Below are 14,461 nucleotides of genomic sequence, written 5' to 3'. Positions count from 1 at the left end.
TTTTCTTTTTGTGAATGCAGACTAACACGGCTGCTACTCTGAAACCTGTCTACATCCTGTAACTCTAATTAACCTTAAGATCAAAGATGTGTATATACTGCATGAATCTAATGAATATTACCTATATTGTCTTCAGCTTATCTGTCCCTGTTATAATAAATGACCAGCAATTGCCTTATGCAAATCAGTGTAGTTGGATTATGCATAGGTATGTGTATGCATAGGTCAGGAGGAAATAGAATATTAACTTCAAAGGGTGGGTTGTTGTAGGCTCAACAATGAGGAATCTTCAGACACATGCTGTGCTCAAAACACTTGACAGTCTGTTTCAGCTGTAAAAGAAAAAACCTCCAGCAGGATCCTGCCATCTCTGATCTGCTGAACTTTAACAAGGAAAGTCTGAGCCATTGGACACCGATCCCCAAGGAATTACTTGGGATGCCCTGAAAAATTCATAGAAGGACTCCAACAGACTCCACATCTAAGCTAGCATTTGAACTCCAATCTTTTGGATGAACCAGAGATTTATTACAAACTGGCAGATTGAACCACACTGCTATCATCCTGATCTACAGACTCTGACATCAGCTGTAATGGACGTGATTCATTTTAACCTCTTAATAATGCTCTTCCTTTTTTTATATTAATAAAAAAATAATTAGTTTTAGTTACTAAAGGGTTGGCTACCAGTGTGGTGTTTGGGTAAGATCTGAAGTATATTTTGACCTTGGTTATGTGTCTGGTTCTTTGTTACTGGAAGAACCTAATATATGTGACTATTGGTTTTAAAAATAATTTATCACAGAAGTCTGGTTTGTCTATGAGGGGCTAGAGAGCTTGAAGGGGACTGTCTGTGTCTTCATAATAACTAATATAGTATTTTGGAAGCACTTATTTGTTATTGACTTGGTGAAATTTTATGAGAGAATGTACCACCAGTTTGGGGAATGTGCCCTGTTTCCTGGCAGTCTGACCTGAGATTGGTGCTCTGAGCTGTGTCCCATACCAGGCAACGTGACAACTGCTTCTTGAAGCAGCTAGTCCTGGAAACCACAATGGGAGAGGCCATTCTTGATTTAGTCCTAAGTGGCACACAGGATCTGGTCCAAGAGGTGAATATAGCTAGACAGCTCGGTAATAGTGACTATAATGTAATTAAAGTTAACATACTTGTGGGGGGGGGAATATCAAAGAAACCAATCACCATAGCATTTAACTTCAAAAGGGGGATTTACACAAAAATGAGGAGAAATTAAAAGGAACAGTCATAGGAGTGAAATGCCTGCATGCTATATGGAAACTTCTGTAAAACACCATAATAGAGGCTCAAATTAAATGTATACCCCAAATTAAAAAAAAGCAAAAACAGTAAGAGGACCAAAAAATGACACCATGGCTAAACAACAGATTAAAAGAGGCGGTTAGAGACAAAAAGAGATCTTTTAAAAACTGGAAGTCAAATCCTACTGAGGAAAATAGAAAGGATCATAAACTCTGGCAAGTCAAATGTAAAAGTATAATAGACAAACCAAAAAAGAATTTGAAGTGCAACTAGCAAAAGACAAAAACTAACAGCAGGTGTTTTTTTTAAGTACATCAGAAGTAGGAAGGCTACAAACAATCCATGAGGCCACTGGATGATCCAGATGCTAAAGGAGCACTCAAGGAAGAAAAGGCCGTTGTGGAGAACCTAAATGAATTCTTTGCATCAGTCTTCACTGCAGAGGATGTGAGTTTGATTCCCACACCTTCACCAGTCTTTTTCGGTAATAAATCTGAGGAACTGTCCCAGATTGAGGTGTCATTAGAGGAGATATTGGAACAAGTTAAACTGTAATAAAACACCAGGACAAGATGGTATTCATCCAAGAGTTCTGAAGGAACTCAGATATGAAAATGCAGAACTACTAACTGTGGTTTGTAACCTAACGCTTAAATCAGCTTCTATATCAAATGACTGGAGGATAACTAATGTGACAGCAATTTTTAAAACAGGCTCCAGAGGCAGTCCTGGCAATTACAGGCTGGTAAGGCTAACCTCCCTACTAGGCAAATTGGTTGAAACTATAGTAAAGAATAGAATTATCAGATCTCCCCACTGTATTTTCCACTGTATGCATCTGATGAAGTGAGCTGTAGCTCACGAAAGCTTATGCTCAAATAAATCTGTTAGACTCTAAGGTGCCACAAGTACTGCTTTTCTTTTTGCAGATACAGACTAACACGGCTGTTACTCTGAAACCTGTCATAGATGAAAATGATTTGTTGGGGGAAGTGTCAACATGGCTTTTATAAATGGTAAGGTATGATTTCCCATCTATGAGAATTCTTTGAGGGGGTCAACAAACATGTGGACAAGGGTGATCCAGTGAGTATAGTGTACTTGGACTTTTAGAAAACCTTTGCCAAGGCCCTCACCAAAGGCTGTTAAGCAAAGTAAGCAGTCATGAGGTAAGAGGGAAGGTCCTCTCTTGGATCAGTAACTGGTTAAAAGACAGAAAACAAAGGGTAGGAATAAATGTTCAGTTTTCAGAATGTAAAGAAGTAAATAGCAGTGTCCCCCAGTGTCCTGTACTGGAACCAGTGCTATTCAACATATTCATAAATGATTTGGAGAAAGGGATAAACAATGAGCTGACAAAGTTTGCAAATGATACAAAACTACTCAAGATAGTTTAATCTGAAGCAGACTGCGAAGAGTTGCAATGGGATCTCACAAAACTGAGTAACTGGTCAATAAAATTGCAAATGAAATCTAATGATGATAAATGCGAAGTAATGCACATTGGAAAACATAATTCCAACTGTACATACAAAATAATGAGGTCTAAATGGAATAATTGTTGATAGTTCTCTGAAAACATCTGATCGATGTGCAGGGGCAGTCAAAAAAGCTAAGAGAAAGTTAGGAACCATTAAGAAAGGGATAGGTAATAAGACATGAAATATCATAATATCACTATATAAATCCATGGTACACCTACACCTTGAATACTGCATGCAGTTCTGGTCGCCCCGTTGCAAAAAAAAGAGATATTAGAAATGGAAAAGGTACAGAGAAAGGCAACAAGAATAATTAAGGGTATGAAGCAGTATCCATATGAAGAGAGATTCAAAAGACTGGGACTGTTCAGCTTGGAAAAGAGACAACTAAGGGGGGATATGACAGAGGGCTATATAATCATAAATGGGGTGGAGAAAGTGAATAAAGAAGCGTTGTTTACCCTTTCACATAACATAAGAACTAGAAAAGGAGTACTTGTGGCACCTTAGAGACTAACCAATTTATTTGAGCATAAGCTTTCGTGAGCTACAGCTCACTTCATCGGATGCATACTGTGGAAAATACAGGAGATGTTTTTATACACACAAACCATGAAAAAATGGGTGTTTATCACTACAAAAGGTTTTCTCTCCCCCCACCCCACTCTGCTGCTGGTAATAGCTCATCTAAAGTGATCACTCTCCTTACAATGTGTATGATAATCAAGGTGGGCCATTTCCAGCACAAATCCAGGGTTTAACAAGAACGGCCCACCTTGATTATCATACACATTGTAAGGAGAGTGATCACTTTAGATAAACTATTACCAACAGGAGAGTGGGTTTGGGGGGGGGGGAGGGGAGAAAACCTGGATTTGTGCTGGAAATGGCCCAACTTGATTATCATACACATTGTAAGGAGAGTGATCACTTTAGATAAGCTATTACCAGCAAGAGAGTGGGGTGGGAGGAGGTATTGTTTCATGGTCTCTGTGTATATAATGTCTTCTGCAGTTTCCACAGTATGCATCCGATGAAGTGAGCTGTAGCTCGCGAAAGCTTATGCTCAAATAAATTGGTTAGTCTCTAAGGTGCCACAAGTACTCCTTTTCTTTTTGCGAATACAGACTAACACGGCTGTTACTCTGAAACCTGTCATAAGAACTAGGGATCACCCAATGAAATTAACAGGCTTTAAAACAGGTTTAAAACAAATTAACAGGTTTAAAACAAACAGAAGGAAGTATTTTTTCACACAACGTACAGTCAGCCTGTGGAACTCGTTGCTAAGGGATGTTATGAAAGCCAAAAGTATAAGTGGGTTCAAAAAAGAATTAAATAAGTTCATGGAGGATAGGGTCCATAAGTGGCTATTAGCCAAGATGGTCAGGGATGCAACCCCATGTGCTGGGTGTTCTGAAGATTATGACTTTCATTCACTCCCAGCTTCTGTCCTCATCAATGTTTGCAACTCCTCCTCATTTGCTTTCATCATAGAATTTCATGAACATGCTTTTGACTTTTTCTTCCAGCTCATTAATGTAGATGTTAAATATGAGTGACGGCTGCTAGCAGCAACCACAATGCAGCATTCAACCTGGGACAGAGAAGAATTCTTGTGAAGTGTTTTATCTCCCAGGACCACACCTGCTATATTCAGACCAATAAGCTGCTGTGCACAGAGGGTTCTTTTTTGCTGAGCTGCTTGACATTAAGGCTATGTCTACACTAGCATTTTTGTCGGTAAAACTTTTGTCGGTTGGGATGTGAAAAAAACACCCCCCTGACCGACATAAGTTTAATCAACGAAAGTGCTGGTGTGGACACCGCTGTGTCGGCAAGAGAGCCCCTCCTGCCGACGTAGCTAACGCCGCTCGTTGGGGGTGCTTTAATTATGCTGGCAGGAGAGCTGTCTCCCGCCCGCAAAGAGCGGCTGCATGGGAGACCTTGCAGCAGCACAGCTGAAGTGGCATAGCTGTACTGCTGTAAGGTCCGTAGTGTAGACATAGCCTAAGTGCCCTTTAATTCGGGGTAAGAGGCTTTCCAGGTTTCCTAGATTCATTCCTGCCCTCTTCTCTCTGCTTCCTCCCTCGCTTCCCAGTGTTGCCGTGCACGTTAATCAGGAAAAGCCCAGTCAGTACTTGGAGGAGCGTCGCCGCAGAAAACCCCAGGTGCTGCCCGGAGCAGTGAAGTTGGCGGAAATCCTCGCAGCGAGTCAGTACTGAATGACCAACTCCCAGAGAGTGCTGGGCTCCAGGAAGAGCCGTCTTGTGGCTGAGAGGTAAAACTGTGGCTCTGACCATTTAGGTCATTAAAGAGCCAATGATCGTTAAAGCCTAGAGTTCTACCATTTATCTTGGCAAGCCCTGATCTGTAATACGGAGGCCCGGCCTGCACAAACTGCAGGTTTCATGATGCAAATCCAAGGGCTGCAAGGTTTTCCGGGCAGAGTCGGCTCCCACCTGCGGCACATGGAGTGTATGCAGCCAGTGGTTCCTCTTCTCCTCCCTACACTTGGAGGAGAGAATGCGGGAGGCTGCTCTGGGCTGTGTCATTCCCCAGCACTCCCAACCAGATTCACCCCCACCAAACCTCCCCATGCTCCTTCTTCCCCCTATAGCCCCCACACCCACCAGATCCTGCCAACATCTCGTTCTCCTCTGTATCCCTTTCACCTCCTTCCACCTCAGCCTCCCCAAAACCTTCCAGCTGCCTCTGGCCCTTTCCAACTCTGAGGGGTTGTGGGAGAGAACCTCCTTCTGCACCTTCTCACCCACCGTGGCTCTCAGTGCACTGAGGTAAAGGGAGTCAGGTGAGAAAAGTCACCTGTCAGGGCAATACTTGGCAGTTCCCTCCAGGATGATAAGCCTTGTTCCAGTGTTCCCCCTAACTAGCATATGGCAATACACAGTTGCCACAAAAAGGGACTGTCCTGGCCGAGACAGGATGTATGGTTCCCCCTAACTAGCATATGGCAATACACAGTTAGGTAATGGAAGTGAGTATGGCCAGGCTGAAAGATGGATACATTTGTGTTCAAAATCAACCGTGGAAAATCTTCAGGAACCTCATGTGGTTCAGCAAATACAAGAGAATCTGCCGCAACAGTCGGCGATCCGACCACTGAAACTGCTGCCCTTAGTTTTGATACCAGCGAGAGCAAACAAAACACAAAAGAAAAACGAGACAAAGGAAACTACACCATGACATGTTCTTGAACATAGCTGTATAGAAAAATATAACAGTCTCCAGTGTCTGAAGGGAATGAACATTTGCGCATTATACTTTAAAAGTACTGAAAATTTATAAGAATCCTTCTCACTCTGCCTGTATCATCCTGCACTGTGGAACGCTCATTCTCCAAACTCAGAAGACTTAAAAATTATCTCCGGTCATCAATGGGACAAACGCGACTGAATAATGTAGCTGTCCTTAACGTGCATCAATACCCTACCAGGGAACTAGATGTAAATAAGATTGCTGACAGTTTCATCCAGAAAGCTACAGAGAGACGTAACGTCATTAAACTGTGATGCTAGTGAAGACAGCTTGTAGGTGAGTGCAATGATTTTAATATACTGTAATTCATGATAATGTAATTATATAGTTGGTTACTATTTTAATAATGATTAAATAGTTAAGATACCAATGATAGACTCATATTCAATAACTAGAATATGGAAGAAGTGTATAAATATGCTGAAAATAGCTTCCCCCCAAAACTGGCAGAGCCCCCCCCACCTCTTCGAAAGCACCCATCCACAAAAACAAAAGTCAGACTCTCCAGATGTAAGAACTGTGTGGACAGCAGCATGTCCCATGCTGCTTCCCAGCCCGTCCTGCCCTCATCCCTCCAGAGGGAAGCAGGTGCTTCCTGCCTCTAGATGTCACTCTCCACCATCTTTTCTTTCTCTCCTTCTATTTTTCTTTCTCCAAGATCCTGCAATTTTTTTTTTTTAAATTCCTTTCTGATCTCTTTCCGGCCATGTGCGATTGCAGTTTCCTCTGGGCGTCCATTTCACCAGCCTGAAATTAATCAGCAGAGAGAGGGAGAGAGAGAAAAGGGGGGAGAACCTCCCCTTGTCATCTTGCTCCCCAAGCAGAAGCAGAGCAGCAGCCCCCAGGAATTCACACCAATACTCCCTCGCCAGGATCTGCAGGCGGAGAGGAGAACTGCAACCCCCGGGCTCCCTAACTGTGATCTGCTGGAGCAGGGGGAACCCCACATCCTCCAGATTCCCTGCCAGAAATCTAGTGGACCAACCCCTCTTCATTCCTCCCCAGGATCCGCAGGAAAAGCCATCAGGAGACCGCCTGTCCCTCCTCCACTCCAGGCCCCCCACCCCCAGTTTGGAGGAGGTTGCTCCTTGCTGGCTGAGGGGGAATTCTCTGGATCTGGCTGGACAGCCTTTTTTACTTTGCACCATCTGGGCTTCTTTCCTCCATCTCTTCCACAGCTGACAGTAAAACCCAGCCTCGCAGAGCTCTACAAGGGGCTTTTCCTCCATGCCACCCTGCAGCACCAACAGCTCCAGCTCCCATGCGTGGATTGTGTGGGTTTTGTGTGTGTAAAGGGGCTGCTGTAATTTCAGCCTCCTGGACCTGCCCTGGTTGGATTATTTTTATAGCTCTGATTTGAAAAGCAGCCATCAAGCCTTCCTGCCTGCCTGATCTTTGACTGCTGCAGCTGCAGCTGTATTATAGCAGGGAAGCCTCATTCCTGGGTTGCAGAGAGAGAAGGTTGCAGGATCCTTCAATCCCACCCCCTTCCTCTTTCCACAGCTCTGAAGAGAGTCCTGGCTCTTTGCAGCATATGTGGTGGAAGCCAGCACTAGGAGCCACTGCAGCAAAGGAAGCACTTGTCTCGGGTGATTTGGGGGAAAGGAATTGAAAATAAGAGGGTAGATTTTGTTTCTGCGGGTCTTGGCTTCATTTCCCAAAGGCTCGTTCCTTTCATGCATGACACAGATCCTGCTCTGTGATTCCTTCAGGCGATGGCCATGCAGTAAAGATGTCAGTGTACAGGGTGAACAGTGTCAATGGGTTTTTGGAGGACTCCAGGATGGAGGTTGGGGACATGGGGAGGATCCTCAGGAGTTTGGAAATTGGGACCGTGCTGACCTTGTTCTACCAAAAAAAGTCCCAGAGGCCAGAGAGGAGGACGTTTCAGGTGAAGCTGGAGACCAGGCAGATCATTTGGAGCCGGACGCCTGAGAAAGTGGAAGGAGACAGTGAGTATATTCCGCATCGCGGCATGAACCAAGAAAATGTCTGTCTCTAAAGCTGACAAATGCCTCTCACTAGGGGAGCTGGGCTTGGTGCAGCTCAGTCCAAGATTCCAGGAAAATCCAAGCTGACTGCACTGGCTTGTAAATCTCTGTGGGGAGGCAGCCTGGCCTAGTGGATTGGGAACCTAGGAACTCCCCTATTCTAGTTCTGGCTGGGCTCTGCCAGTGACTTGCTGCATGGCTGTCGGCAAGTCTCTAGATCCGAGCCTGTAAAATGGGATGGTGGCTGTTGAGAGGGTTCACGGGTTAACCTTAGTAAAGCTCTTTGAAAAGTGCTATTGGTCTGTTATGTTTTATCCATCGCTGTGGTGATGGCAGTTTAATGATCGGTCGCAGCACCTTTCTTCTAAGGAATGGTACTAACTGTACTGGAGGTTTCAACCATGTGCCCAGGGATCGTTTCGCTAGCCACAGAGAAGCAGCAACCTCTGGAGCGGAATGTGGCATCTGTTTCGCCGCAACAGTCAGTGAAGAAGAATGCAGCATGGAAGTGCAGGGGGATTTAGATCAGGAGCATGTAGTTACTTGCGCAGGGAGGTGGCCAGGACACCAGGATTAACACTTCCTCCCCTGATAAAAAGCACCAGGAGATCATTAATAATCACAAATGGTCATGACCTTTGTTTACGTCGCATCCTAAAGAGGTCTCATCCAGCAGCCCTCTGTCTCCCAGCACCACCCCGGGGCGCTGGTTCTGTGCTGGGGAAGAGCACCACCTACTCCACCAGCAACACACCACTTCCTGCAGCGGCCCGAGTTTGTCCCGTGGAGGTTTTCCACCCACGCCGTGACCGAGCCCAGCCCTGTTTAGAATCATAGAATCATTGAAGGTCAGGGTTGGAAGAGACCTCAGGAGGTCATCTCGTCCAACCCCTTGCTTGAAGCAGGACCAGTCCCCAATTCTTGCCCCAGATCCCTAAATGGCCCCCTCAAGGATTGAACTCACAACCCTGGGTTTAGCAGGCCAATGCTCCAACCACTGAGCGATCCCTCCCCCCATTGTTTAGCACATTGTGCCTGAGCAGATGACAGCGTGAAGGGAGTGGGCTCCTCTTTTCACCTGCCTCCCATTTATTTTTTCAATAAGTTCCCAGCAATTATCATGCTGCTGTCTCTCTTGTCTCACTCAGCCACCACAATCCCCATCCTCTCCCTTGGCAGCTCCGCACTCTTACAGCCTGCAGAGCACATGCAGCCACTTTGTTATCTCTTCCTTGCTGATTGCCCTTGGCGTCCCTGCTGCAATTCCCCTGACCATAATGGAGTTGACAGGGGTGAGCGGGTGGTGTTTTCCTGCTTTGCCTCATTTATGCCCTTCCCTGTGCTTTAACCCATCCTTCTTCTTTCTAGCCCCTTCCACTCTGCTTGCTTGGTGGGGGGATACTCTCAGCTCAGCCGGGGCGGATTCACTCTCGTAGTGCGTGTTACTGCTAAGGGGAATTGTGTGGCTCCTGCCAGAAGATAATACATGTTCATCTGCCTCCCGTGTGTTGCTTACTCAGGGTCTACTTCATCAGCGGCAGAAGAGGGAGGTATTGTCCCTCTGTCATGCTTTAAATGACCAATCCCATCCCTTATTCTTGAGAAGTGGTTGCAGCCAGCCATGATTTTACACAGGAAACCAGCACATGGTTATGGAGATAACACTAACCCTCCACAGGGAAAGCCCCACTGAGTATGGAGTCCCTTTAACGTGCAGTTATCCTCTGAAAAGTGGCTGTGGAAGAATGATCCCTCCTTACGCAGCAGATCTGCTCCCCCTGGGTATATCAAAGGCAGAGCTACTTGCTTTAGTGACAAAAATTAAGTGTTTACTACTTTTACTCCTATCAGCCCTTTAGACCCAACACAGCTCTGGGAGAGGGAGCTGGAGTTATGCATCATCAACAGGATTGTTTACGTTTCAGTTGCAGGGTCAAGTGTGCATCTTCATTGCTTTCATATCCTGCCCTTAGTTATATCTTTACAACCCTATTGCCTTCAATGGGGTTGCAGAGGTATAACTGAAGGCATAATTTGAAAACAGTGAAATTACACAGGTGTGAGGACAAAATTTAGCCTGAAGGGTCATTATCACTACTGATGATGCATGAACCAAAAAGAACCCAGCTTGACACTCAGATCCCAGGACAGTAGATAGAAAAACATTTTTTTACTTGGAAACGTATAGGATTTGTTCTGGACTCACTGAGAGATGATAAATATGGATTCCTTTTTATGGTGATTTTTGAGCACAGAGATGTGCGCTAATGGTCAATTGGATATTTGCAAAATGATGCAACATTTAACAGATCAAAGTGCTGTGCTGTGCAAACACTAATTAATCCACCCATAAACCAGCCATAGGTGGTACGTAAGTAATAATAACCCAAGTTTATTAATGGCGAAACAGGTACAGAAAGACTTGGACCTTAACTTTTCAAAGTGTCCAATGATTTTGGGTGCCCAGCTTGAGACATGTAGAGTGAAATCCTGGCCCCACTGAAGTCAATGGGAGTTTTGCCCTTGACTTCAATGGAGCCAAGATTTCCCCCCAAGAGTCTCACTTTCAGAGATGCTGAAAACCTACAATCCTAAATAAAGTCAATGGGAACTTTTAGCCTTTGTTTGCCAGAAGCTGGAAGTGGACAACAGGGAATGGGTCACTTGATGATGGCCTGTTCTGTTCATTCCCTCTGGGGCACTTGGCATTGGCCACTGTCGGAAGACAGGATACTGCGCTGGATGGACCGTTGGTCTGACCCAGTCTGGCCGTTCTTATGTTATGTTAACTGCAGGTACACTAGTCCTCTGTAAACCAGGCCTAAAGTTTCTCAAGTTGGGCACTCAAAATGAGTGGATACATTTGAAAATATGAGTCTAAGTGACTTGCTCATGGTTACCCAGAAAGCCTGTAGCAGAGCTTGGAATAAAACCCAGAAGCTCCAGGGAAACAGAGCTTTGCTCAGACCTTTAGACCACTCAGCCTCTCTAGAAATCTAGGAAGTTGCTGATTGTTACTGTAAGGGTTTCACTGAATTTTGAATGTTGATAAGAAACAGGTGGGAATGTCAGTAGTTCATAGACCCTTGGAAAATGAGAACATCCTGCTTGTTATGCATTTGAATTCAGCCCACCATTTTCCCCCTCCATTAGGGAACTCTTATGTATTCTAGATTGCTTCTCCTAAAGATCTTGCATCCCGTGTAAATAGCCCTCTGCTCTGTAACAGGCTGAGTAATGGTGTAATCATCATCATAATAATGGTAGTGCCCAAAGGCCTCAGAGACCATCTCTTCTGGGATTTATTTTACTACCTCTTCTGGGATTAATCTGGTATCAGACCGCAATGTGCTGGCCAGATTGCTCTTGTCTTAATAGGATGGTGTTCTTCGCTTCTTGTCCCAAACTGTTGAGGCCGTGCTGTATGTTGTTAAATATATGCCATATTACATCCCAGAGGTGGCTCCCTTTCTTTGAGGGGTGAACTAATCCCAATATGTAAAGCTTCTAAAGCCTGTTGGGATCCTTCTGAATAGAGGGTGGCGTACATAAGATTATTAACATTAGTGCAGGTATAATGGGATCTATGCTTGTCAGTGCCTGTAGAATTTATAAAGGAAACTCATGAGAGTTCATGGGAAAACAGATTCTGTGATGGGTTTCTATAGAGGCTCCACTTTAGTTCAGTGTTCATTAGCTTGCTCATTATGTTAGTGTCACCTAATTTACTAACCCTACTATAGATCATACGTTGTGCATGGGAGGTATGTATACGTAGGGCATGTGTGGTTATATGGGTGTATGCCTATGTACAGCCTGGGTGTTTGAGTGTGTGTTAGGATGTGACAGCATTTGGTTATATATAGGCTGACAGTGTATTTTCGGTGTAGGTGTCAATTGATGGTCCCTTCTGGCCTTAAACTCTATGAATCTCTGTTTCCAGGTGAGCACGTCTGTTACATTAGGACTCTAACATTAACAGAGCTTAGTACTTACATGGTATTTTATATCTTCAGAGCACTTTACAAACATTAAGTCATGATCCTTGGGAGAGACTGTGCTGACCCCTCCTTAGCCTTCAGATTCCTCCAGCACTTGGCTTTTTTTTGAACCCCAGTCTCGCTTTTTGAATCTGTCCTGCCTTGTTTCCAATCAGTCTGAGAACCCCTCTTTATCCATGGGTTTTATCCCACAGAATGACGCCCTCAGTGTCTGATACAAATCGATCCCCCACCTCCAGCTGGGAGATGTGGAAGGAATTGCCATCACTAAAACCAGTGAGTCCTTAACTTTTGAAATGGGGAGCAAGAGGGTGAGTTGGGGACTAACAAGGCCATGAAAGAACCACAGCTTGCTCCATTTGATTTTCCAGAATAATTCTTTGCCTGTCATTAAGACCTTGTCTACACTTGTTGCAGTGTGTAGGGTATGCTGGAGCCTTTCCCCACTGTCTTCCGCTGCCAGAGCCTTTCCCTGCTGCCAGAGCCTTTCACTGCGGCGGGGCAAGGCTCCAGCAGCAGGGAGGCAGCCGGACACTAGACTGCTAAAAATAGCAGCATAGACAATGGAGGTGCTGTTTGGGGACGTGGAGAGCAATGTAGGGTATATACTCTGAGGTTCTGGCATATCTTTACTCGTCTAAACAGTGCCTCGCTGTCTACACAGCTATTGATGCCCGTACTTTGGGGGAGTGCAGTGTAGGTACTCTGCAAGCTGCCATAAATGTAGACATTGTCTAAGAGTGTCTTCCCTTTCAGGGTCTCAAAGCACTTTGCAGCTGATCCTTATGGCCCTCCTGGGAGGTGAGTGAGGAGCGTTAGCCCCCCTACACACAGGGTGTGAGAGACTTAGTCAAGGTCACACAGCGAGTCAGTGTCAGAGTCCAGAATCAAACCCAGCTCCCCCGGAATCCCAACCCTCCACACTAGGCACATGATCACACAGTCTGCATATCAGGCTTCTCTCGATTGCCATGTAGGTGAGATGTCAGGAAAGAAGTACCAAATAGAGACTCTTGCATCTGCTTGGCCAGCTGTTGGTAGCTTGACTGTGTTCTAGCACTGAAGAGGTGATTTACGACACTGATGCTGTTGCTTCAGTTGTCAAAAACAGGGACCCTAGCGCAATCTACTGCTGCCCATGCTATAAAAGGCCCATTTCTGTTCTGACGAGCATTTGGAAAGCCCCTTCGTAGCACAGGTTTCACCCATGTGGAACTGATTAACCACAAACTTCCAATATCCCACTGCTGTTACCTGGACCATGAGCAACTATCAGACCTAAGCAACTTTACTTTGAAAATGCGGGTGAAAATTAAATATCCAGTACCCTTCTCTGAATTGGTAGCTGGTAACCTCCTGTCTCTCCTGTTCAAACAAACATATACATCCCCTTACCACACAAAGAATGGGATTACTGTCTGTCTGTGCACAGTGAAGATCCTTCCCTGTTTGCTTGCTTGTATGTGGGCAGTGTTGTCTAGTGATTAAAGTACAGAATCAGGCTTCCCAGATTCAATTCCCAGCATTGCCAGTGACTCTCATGTGACCAGTGGGCAAGTCACTTATCCTTTCTATGCCTCAATGTTCCCATCTATACAATGGGGGCAGTAAAACTCATCTCACAGGGATAGCTGTCATCTTGATCATTTTAACAAGTTCCTCTTACATGATGACCTGTTATTGGCCCCTAAAGTGATGCTGGGACATGTGAACTTCCCATGAGATGACCCCAGGAGAAAAGGGAAGATCTCACCACTCTTAAGAGAGATGGCAATCCCAGGGCAGCTGCTCGGCTTAAGGAACGTTTGCAGAACACTTGAGCTTGAGATGAAAGAAGCCACATGTTATTCCCTGCATACAGAATAGGTAACTGCCCTATGGACAGTGGAGCTTCTACTGATTTTGCTTATGGCTCGGGTCCTATTTTACAGGAGCTATTGGCATCAGTGTTATCGTGGAAACCAGGGGGATGGTGGGCCCAAGCCCACCTATAGCTAAAGGCCCTCCCCCTTAGCTAGGCCACAAGTAATGGCGGGGGACAGCAGATGAAAAAACAGGGGAGGGAGTGAGTTCAGAGGGTAATAATGAGGGACCCAGAGGGGGACACCAATCAGAGAACCCCAGACAGCGCCCACTGCTCTTCAGAGGCATCTAGGGAGTCAGCAGACACCACCCAGAGGAATTCTGCTCGGATGTGTAGCGGTACTAGGGACTGGAAATAGACCACGCAGTCACTGAGCGTCACCGCCCCTACACAATCCAGCTTCCGTCTCCTGGTATGATGGACGGCTGACTTGGCCAGCACCAGGAGGAGACTAATGAGGAGGTTTCGTGACTTTGTGGGGCCACGGATGGTGACATCAGTGTAGAGAGGCAGTGCCCTTTCTGATTTGGTACCGTTTTTTAAGATCCCAATGTGCTTTCCTC

The 14,461-nt window shown here is 45.4% G+C and overlaps 1 protein-coding gene across 1 annotated transcript in view; it reads left to right on the top strand.

The window, feature by feature from the left end:
* The first annotated feature begins 7,774 nt into the window (after window positions 1–7,774).
* LOC144260252 (1-phosphatidylinositol 4,5-bisphosphate phosphodiesterase gamma-1-like) overlaps window positions 7,775–14,461 on the top strand; it is a 73,991-nt gene continuing 67,304 nt past the window's right edge. The window contains exon 1 of the mRNA XM_077808808.1: window positions 7,775–7,994. Coding sequence (XP_077664934.1) covers window positions 7,775–7,994 — 220 coding nt within the window. The remainder of the gene's footprint in view (window positions 7,995–14,461) is intronic.

Source organism: Eretmochelys imbricata, chromosome 2 (assembly GCF_965152235.1).
Source record: "Eretmochelys imbricata isolate rEreImb1 chromosome 2, rEreImb1.hap1, whole genome shotgun sequence".
NCBI lineage: Eukaryota > Metazoa > Chordata > Testudines > Cheloniidae > Eretmochelys > Eretmochelys imbricata.
Note: the sequence above shows the minus strand (reverse complement) of the source record. Positions and strands in the feature narration are given on the sequence as shown.